The following is a 9,549-nucleotide window of genomic DNA, read 5'->3' on the forward strand; positions in this document are numbered from 1 at the left end:
CTGGGGTGTCTATTATTCAAGCTCTCAACAGAAGAATATACGGGTGTGAGGCGTTTGGGAAAATAGGTCCACAAGTTTACAATGAATGCTAAAACACCTGTTGGAAAGCATCTTTTGCAGCGATTTTTGTGTGAGCATATCAGTGAACACCCCTGACCACTCTGTGAGTTTCACGTCTTTGTAAACGAAAGTTTAATGCATTTTAGGAAGGATTGTTCCAGTGCACCTATACAGCAGTTGTAGAGGTAGTGGGTGATACAACAGAAACCGAAAATTCTCAGGCCAGCATCGAATGTCCAAATTTCAGTCAAAACCGTTTTATTTCATCATAAACAATCTAACAACAGGGCTATAAGTGTAAAATACCGAACTTGACTGAATGACACAGCTATCTTTTTAGCGTTTTATTAAACATGTTTATTTATAAGTAACATTTCTCTCTCTTTGGCATCTTAGTACAAGATATCTTTATAGCGGGGACATAATTCAGTTTAAAAACCCAATGAAGCCTTGAAATGTGCAATTTGCCTTCCACCAAAACAGGAACTAGAGTGAGACATATTGAGTGGCTCCTCCACCTTTTAAAATAGCCAGTAGCCTTTACTTTACCTCACAGCCTGGAACTTCTGCATGTGAATTTTGTCAATGTTTCTTGAGCACATATCCTTAAAGCTAACATATTCCTATCAAAAGCCAAATAAACTCTCTTTTGATTTTGTGGGGACTTTAAATGCTGCCTCTGTTTAACTATGTGTATGAATCTACAGTCCGTGGCCAGCACACGCCCAAAGCGAAGTATTTGTGGGTGTGAGCACGTGCAGAAGCATACACAAGCATATTTGGGTCTATGAAGCATACTCTTTCATTTTTTGGGCCACATTCATTGCATGTCTGTTGTTCAGTCGTTCTGTGGCAAGTAAAAGCAGAAAGAAAGCAGCAGAACAGATTTGAATCAGCCTGTTGTTCTCTAGCCGTGACTCGCTTGCTAATGGTCCATCAGACAGACTGCATGCCTGCCCTCCTCAATTCACACACAAAACCCAACTTAAGAACAACCAGTGCAGGAAACAGATGATATAACAGTGATGGTAACCATTTAAATTGGCAGGTCATTTTGTTAGTAATGACGACGGAATGAATCATTGCATTTCCACAAAATGTAGTTTCAGATGAAAAGGTAAAAATATGTGTGCAATGGTGAGGAACTTTTAGGATGTGTGTTTACGTTGAAAGTCTTTTGGATGTCTGGAGCCCGTTTCAGAAAGGTGGTTAAGTGAAAACTTGAATCGAAGTGCTGCAAACTAAGTGCTCTTCCGCCATACAATATAGTTCTTATTTTTTATCCGCTTAAAAAAATTGTCACCTTTTATTTTGTGCCACCATACTTACTCATGTAACTACTCATGTAACAGACTTTAAATAGGGAAAACATGGAAGTGTTTGGTGGCTTCTAAATTCATTTCTGTTTGGATGGGGCTAGGCTAAATGCTAACACATTCACAACGTGCTGTACAAAGATTAAGTGCACGCATTGAAAAAAGATAGGTATGTATAAATTTGTCTAAGTTGAGGTAAGAACATTGTAAAATATTGAAAAACTGTAGTGTTTTCCTTAAAGAGATTATGTGCATGTGTAGTATGCTCTTACCTCCAGACAACCTTCCTCCACTTCTCCAGCAGCTTGCAGAGATACAAGACCTGATCTTTTACACACTGCCGCATGCTGCTCTTCACATCCATCAAACTGCCACCTGCCATCCTATAACACAGTAAAGCACAAAGTACCGGTCATTCATCTTGTGACTGCCCCATGTGTCCTTATTGTGACCTCTGACCTGTCACATCGGATCTCACCTCACTGTCTGCTGTCACACAGATGCGTTCATCACCATGCCGATGGGAAGGCTCGTGAGAGTACCAGGATGTGAATGTTACGGTGGTATTATCAGACCATTGGACTGCTGGAGATTTTGCTTCTTTGTACAAACCAATCCACACTTTGGACTTGGAGACTGAAAAAACAAAGCATTTTCTTACAAAACTCATCGAATAATAATATTAGACGAGATGATAACAAGCATATCATCACAACTTCAGGATGCAGCAGCTGGAACTATAACAGCAAACAGTATGTCGTGAATAACAGTATGTGTCGCTTCAGTAAGAAATCCAGCTAACCATTTGAAAGCAGTTTCACCAGTAACTCTTGCTGGGACAGCGAGTGGATGCTGAGCAGGTCTGCATTAAGAGCTTTGCATGCATTGGAAGAGGCGTCCCAGCTCGCCGCCTTTTCCACATACCGGTAACAAAACTCATTATGGTCCAGCCAATCATCTGTACACGTTGTCATCTTGTACTGCCAGTTATCTTTCAAACAAACAAAAAAATTTAATTGATTTCACATTCAATATTAATGTTCTTTACATTACATAGTGTGATTTTATGTAGAAAAAAAATAACTTTCACTGTGTCACATATAATTAGTTTTAGATTAGTAGAGATTACAAGGAATTGATGTTGTGTGAGAGAAGGAAGAGGATGGGGAAATATTTTAAAAACATGCTGTTTTAAATCCAAAAATGTGATGGAAATAAACGGTAAGAAAGTTCATTCTTAGATTGTCGCTGGTGACCTCTACTGTTTTTATTTTTACACACACACTGTGAGAATGTGTGTGTTTATGTATGTTTGATAGCCCGGGCCATGGGTTCAGACTCTAGCTGGGCCACAGATGTGCAAAATCCAAAACACGCCCATATATTTTTATTCTAACCAATCACAAACGTCACCAGCCTGTATCTGACAGAAGATACATTCCTTTAATAATGAGTAATGGAAAATAGGTCTGATGCTAAAACTTGACCAAACTTGAGGTAAATGAAGAGTCTGGTACGGGGAAAAGTTGAAGGAAAAAATAAAGAGATACAAACAAAGAGCTATTATAAGCAAATAGATGGACAAAAGGATTAATGAAGGGAGGAATGAATAACCATCACTCATCTATTTACCGAACGGCTCGGCTTTCCGGCTATAATTGAAGGCTTTCTTGCAGATGTAGGGCAATGCTGACTCACAGGAAAGACCCTGCCAGTAATCTTGTGTAGAGTTAAAAACGCCACATTGCTGGTTTTGCTGTACTAGTGTAGAGGGAAGATCTGGACAAAAAACACAAGCCGGAAGTGAAGAAGGCATCTAAAATATGTTTCACATCACCCTATTCATTCTCCTCAGGCATTCAACCAAAAGTAAATATCTGAATTATCTATTTAAAAAAAATATAAGGCTAAAAGCAGTAGTAGATTTAAAGTGTCTGTAAATGTATAAATATACAATTGTACCCTTTTACCTGTAGTGTAACTGATTAGTGCCAATGGAGATCCATCTGACCACTGCCATCCTCCGTGTTGACTGAGATGGTTTAGTCCAATCCAGACCATCACACCAACATCCAAAAGCCTTTCTGGTGAAATATAATGATACGAGTGATCAACCAAGTTCATTTTTACAAATACTGCCTACACTTCAGCAAAGATGGTCACCAGTATGTTTGACATTTTTTGGAGAAATGGTCTTCAACAAGTGATGCTGGTGTACCCATTTCCACACCAGGCCTTGATAAACACAAACAACCGTTTTGGTTACACTTTATAATAAGGGTCCATGAATCATAATGAACTAAGACATAAATGTATTTTTACTTAAACATGAACTAAAACTGAGGTAGACCATACAGTAGCTCTCAAAATTCATTCAAGCTTGTGTTTATTCAATAATTGAGCTCTTAGGAATGTCATGGCAGTCACTATATATATCACATGACCAATTGCAATGTGTTGTAGCACGTTGCAATGCATCTAGAAATTACTTTGGTGAAATCACCAAATCATTAATCAGTCTGTTCCACAAACAAAACTAGCCAAAAATGCTGGTCTAAGCTGATCTCTAATACAACGAGATGATATAAAACTGAAATGAGAATAGGTGTGTATACCCTTGATATAGCTCTGTTCATTGGATTGTGTGATGGAGAGAAGATTTCCACCCTGTGATTGACAGGAAGTTAAAGCTTCACTCCAAGTTAGGATGGAGTTCAAGTTAAACTGGTAACAGGCCTTTAGCTCAGCAGAGATCTCCCAGAATTCACCACAGCCTGGCGCTATACAAAACACAAAAACATCAATTTGGTTCCTTTAGGTAGTCAACGTCTACTCGATAAATATTATATATAGATTGTGTATGCATGTAGTTTTACCTGGATTGGGACAGAAGCCCCATTTCTCATCCTTATCATAGCGGCTTGTAGTAGCACACCAAAGGTGACGGTCCTCTCTCCCTTCAGACGTACATTCCCAAAACCATTTATTATTGTATTTAAAGGGTAGGGAACACGGCATCCCATGGGAGTTTCCTTGTAGTGTGTGGATGTCTGTCAATAGCAAAAATACAGCAGCTATAAAAAAGTAAGCTGAATGCTACACTACATATATGTATGGGGACACCCTTATACAGTTGAAAGAAAAAGTATGTGAACCCTTTGGGCTTACTTGGATTTCTTCATAAATTGGTCATAAAATGTTTTTATTGAACACAACATGTAAACATTCATAATGCAGGGTGCAAAAAGCACGTGAACCCTTGGGTTTAATAACTGGTTGACCCTCCTTTGGCAGCAATAACCTCAACCAAACGTTTCCTATAGTTGCAGATCAGACCTGCACAACGGTCAGGAGAAAATTTGGACCATTCCTCTTTACAAAAGTGTTTCAGTTCAGCAATATTCTTGGGATGTCTGGTGTGAATCGCTCTCTTGAGGTGATGCCACAGCACCTCAATTAGGTTGAGGTCAGGACTCTGACTGGGCCACTCAAGAAGGCGTATTTTCTTCTGTTGAAGCCATTCTGTTGTTGATTTACTTCTATGCTTTGGGTCCTGTTGCATCGTCCATCCTCTGTTAAGCTTCAGTTGGCGGACAGTTTTCCTGCAAAATGTCTTGATAAACTTTGGAATTCATTTTTCCATCGATGACAGTAATCCGTCCAGGGCCTGAGGCAGCAAAGCAGCCCCAAACCATGATGGCCCCTCCACCATATTTCACAGTTGGGATGAGGTTTTGATGTTGGTGTGCTGTGCCTTTTGTTCTTCACACATAGTGTTGTGTGTTCTTTCCAAACAACTCAATTTTGGTTTCATCTGTCCACAGAATGTTTTGCCAGTAGTGCTGTGGAACATCCAGGTGCTCTTTTGCAAACTTCAAACGTGCTGCAATTTTTTTTGGACAGCAGTGGCTTCCTCCGTGGTGTCCTCCAATGAAGTCCATTCTTGTTTAATGTTTTCCTTATTGTAGATTTGTAAATAAAAATGTTACCATGTGCCAGAGATTTCTGTAAGCTGACACTCTATGATTCTTCTTCACCTCATTGAGCATTCTGCGCTGTGCTCTTGCAGTCATCTTTACAGGACGACCACGCCTAGGGAGTGTAGCAACAGTGCTGAACTTTCTCCATTTGTAGACATCTGTCTTACCGTGGACACATGGACATCAAGGCTTTTAGATATACTTTTGTAGCTCTTTCCAGCTTTATGTAAGTCAACAATTCTTGATCGTAGGTCTTCTGAGAGCTTTTTTGTGCGAGGTATGGTTCACATCAGACAATGCTTCTTTAGAACAGCAAACTCAAAACTGGTGTGTGTTTTTTATTGGACAGGGCAGCTTTAATCAACACATCCAATCTCATCACATTGAGTGGACCCCAGGTTGGCTGACTCCTGGCTTCAATTAGCTCTTGGAGAAGTCATTAACCTAGGGTTTGACATACTTTTTCCACCCTGCACTATGAATGTTTACATGTTGTGTTCAATAAAAACATGAAAACGTATAATGTTTGAACGGTATTAGTTTAAGTAGACTGTGTTTCTCTATTGTGGTGACTTGAAGATCAGAACACATTTCATGACCAATTTATAAAGAAATCCAAGTAAGCCCAAAGGGCTCACACACTCTTTCCCCCAACTGTATGCTTGGTAAACATCCACCTTTAACCTAAAATTCTGTCATACATTGTTTTAATCTGATGAATGCATTAATGTCTAATTTAGTGGTCAATTGATCAATAACTAGTTGAATCCTAGTATTGATGGAAAGTGTCCAGTTATCTTGCCTTCATACGGGTATGCACAGGGGCCTTCACCGGCTGCCCCGTAAATCCTCCACTGATGAAGCGCGGCCCTGTTCACCACCACCTTGGAGCTCACCACCGCTAGTTTATTATTCATGGCCCCATATAACATGCTCCCCCCACAGCGCCACAACATGGTGGGTAGTGAAACATCACATTCGAAAAGTCCAATGGCAGGTTGGGGCGAGTTGGTCATGTTGATTCCCAGACATCGGCTTGTGCCCAGATTGAAGAGTCGGTGCCGGGACACCCATTTCCAGAGCAGGGAGGCAGAGGGGGGTTCACAGCTGGTTAGAGATAAACCAGACGAGGCAGAGAGACACTTCTTTTGTGACACGCTCTCCAATCGAAACACACCTTTACCTAAATCACAAACAGAAATATGCAGAACGACTTTGTGGTAAGAAACATCTTTCTAAAATTTGGTCAAGCGTGGTCAAAATTTTTTTGTCAAAAACGGTCTTTTAAAAAAGTCCCAATGTGTACCAATTAGGTCAAGATATGTATACATTTGGCACCAATCTGTACCTTTGAGATACTACTATAAACTCTTTAGGTGCAAAGCTGTACTTTTGGAAAGACTACAGTCCCAATGACAGCTGGGTACATCTTTTGACCATTTTTTTTTTTTTGGAAAGTGTATATGTTTTTCTCATTGTATATGTCAGACTTGGTAAAGTGATATAGGGTTTTTAACTAGTGGGAAAAGTCTTTCTTTAGGAGTATTATATAGCCATTTACATGCAGAGCTATATTAGATTATAAAGGCGAGTGATATTGGAGAGTCGAAGCCATTGAGAAGCACTGAAGTATCAGACAGGTCTGACTATCCACCAAACAGATAGGTAGATAGCAGTCCTATCTCCAGTTTCACCTTCACAAAATGGGGCTTAATATTTCAGGGTTCTCTAAAGCCGACAGAGGGTGAGGGTCTTTTGTGGACGTTGACACGACAGAGTAATTGAAGATACAGGCCAAAGACAAAGATACACTCAAACCAGCCGAACACACACAGAGTATTGTGAAACTTCAAAGGAGAGGTATGCATTTTCCTCGCTACATATCTGAAAGCTCGGATGTTAATGATAGTATAGCCTGGTACTGTCGATTTTACTTAGCTTGTACTTTTTTGGTTGTATGTCTTTCCCTCTTTAAATAATTCAGAACTGCTATTTATCATTCATGCATTTGGCAGAAGCTTTATCCAAAGCAGTATGTGTGTTACAAGGGGATCGAACCCATGACTTAAGCACAATGCAAACACAATGCTGTTGAATTATGTGTTCAATCAGAGTTAAATGGGACGTGCACAGGATGTTGTACCAGCCTGTGTGCGGGTGTGCATGTTTATGTGCATTAGTATCAGTAAATCATCTCAATGACATTCATTAAAGTACAGCTGATCTACTTATAAATTATAAATGAGAGTTTCGTTGCAAAACGAGATAAATCCATTTTTTAACATTTTTGTCAAAACATGTTTATTACTATGTTATCATGTTATTATTTTGTTTTATGGTGCTACTTAGCTGTATTTTTTAAGTTATGAAGGTTTAAATCAAAACGAACCAACTGCAGTTGCATTGAAATTAATTGGAATGCACAACCAAAAAACGAGATTTCTGAACAATTAAAAAAACGGTGGTTATCTCGTTTTGCAACGAAACTCTTCAAATATATACCCTGCTTGTATTTGGGGTATAAATCCAAATCGAAGCTTTTAAATGCAATTCGGTGAATATTGTCTGCCAAAAATATGTAAAGTTTTTGGAATTATGGAGTCGTGCAGCTGGACAAACTTCAGAAAACAGCAGTGTCCTTCAGCAGGGGCCATGACTGTGACATTTAGTTTATTTAGGGCAGTGGTTCTCAAACAGGGGTCTGGTGCCCCCAGGGGGCCGCGAGATGGTGCCAGGGGGGCCCCAGTTTTATGACATTTTATAAAATACATTAATTTATTATGAATTCTGTGAAATTAAACCTAAAAAAAAGCCAGCACTACTTTGTATAATTTAATGTTTTGTTTAATTAAAATGTGAACTGTTTTTGTCATAAATTTTCTTTGGGGGGGCCGCGAAGGAATGCACCGTACACAAAGGGGGCCGCACACTAAAAAAGTTTGAGAACCACTGATTTAGGGACCTTATTCAGTAAGATGTATTATCTGTTAAACAGATTTAAGAGAGTTAGAAAGAAAAATGCAGACTTTACTTTCAATTGCACCAAATGTATGCATACTTTGAATATGTAAAGTACATTTTAGTGCACTGTTTATACAGTGCAGTATATTATAATTACTACTTTATATCTGTACTTACTACTGTATTGTAAATTGTAGTATACTGTAGTATATTATGATAATTACTACACTTTGTTTATTTATACATCATTATTATGTAGTAATGACTACGGTGAATTAATGTTTAGTATTCAGAATTGATTTACTATAATAAACTGTAGTATGTAGTATATTATGATTATTACTATACTTTGTGTATACAGCAGTACTGTTTTGTAGGCTAGTGTCCACAGTGAATTAATAAACTGTAGCACCTTTGCAGGTTACTTCAGTATCGTTTATAGTGAATTCATAAACTGTGTAAATACTAAAAGTATAAGTTACTACACGACTAAAGTGTTTAGGAATGTCTATAGTAAGTTTTTTGTATGTGGGTAACTTGTTGTGTCATGTGATGAGCAGCTGCCTGTCGGTTCGCGTGCTTTAAACTTTCACTACAGCATAATGAAAAACAGTTGTGTACGTTAACTCTATAAAACACATTATAAAACATATTTTTGTCATCCTACAGGTTAAGACTGAACCAGTAGTTTGTCCGGGGTGAACACAACTGAGGCATTGTTTTTACATTGATAAGTGTTGGACTATGTACTCAATATACAGACTAGCATACAGATCGCTTTATCAGGACGATCACATATCAGACCAAACCTATGCGTTAGTTACTGTAACGTTACAACCTTTTTGAAGTAAAGACATTTTTGCAGGCCACTTACTGTGTAGCTCGAGAAGTTGGTTTTTGTCCAAAACTTCAGTTTTTCCAGACACTTCCGCAGCGGCACGAGCGAAACTATTGTTATAACGCAGTATATAGAGGACATATAAATGAATATAAACAGTTACGCGCATTTCCTCAGCTGGAGATGAACGCAGTTCATAAACTGCAATCTGTTTTTCTCCACACTTTTTTTTTTCAGACCAAGTTTTTGGGTTCTCTACGTCACTCCCTCTGTGGGGCTACTCTCACACCCCGTCTGCACGGCACGCGGCGCGCCCGCGTTCTCGTCCAGTCCCGTCCCTGTCCTGCGGCGTTGTCGTGTAATTAGGTGTATAGCAATAAGTAAATGCGAGACT

The 9,549-nt window shown here is 39.1% G+C and overlaps 1 protein-coding gene across 2 annotated transcripts in view; it reads right to left on the minus strand.

The window, feature by feature from the left end:
- Positions 1-9,474, minus strand: part of pla2r1 (phospholipase A2 receptor 1) — a 28,570-nt gene extending 19,096 nt beyond the window's left edge. The window contains exons 1-9 of one of the 2 annotated variants that reach the window (XM_055183978.2): positions 9,192-9,474; positions 6,159-6,539; positions 4,253-4,426; positions 3,992-4,156; positions 3,347-3,460; positions 3,009-3,155; positions 2,179-2,367; positions 1,855-2,012; positions 1,649-1,759 (exon numbers count right to left, since the gene is read on the minus strand). In XM_055183978.2, coding sequence (XP_055039953.2) covers positions 1,649-1,759; positions 1,855-2,012; positions 2,179-2,367; positions 3,009-3,155; positions 3,347-3,460; positions 3,992-4,156; positions 4,253-4,426; positions 6,159-6,539; positions 9,192-9,324 — 1,572 coding nt within the window. In that variant the 5' untranslated portion in view covers positions 9,325-9,474. Of the gene's footprint in view, positions 1-1,648; positions 1,760-1,854; positions 2,013-2,178; positions 2,368-3,008; positions 3,156-3,346; positions 3,461-3,991; positions 4,157-4,252; positions 4,427-6,158; positions 6,540-9,191 lie in introns of those variants that run through there. The other variant, XM_055183979.2, reaches the window with a different exon arrangement.
- Positions 9,475-9,549: the final 75 nt, after the last annotated feature.

The sequence above is a fragment of the Misgurnus anguillicaudatus genome, chromosome 14, assembly GCF_027580225.2.
Source record: "Misgurnus anguillicaudatus chromosome 14, ASM2758022v2, whole genome shotgun sequence".
NCBI lineage: Eukaryota > Metazoa > Chordata > Actinopteri > Cypriniformes > Cobitidae > Misgurnus > Misgurnus anguillicaudatus.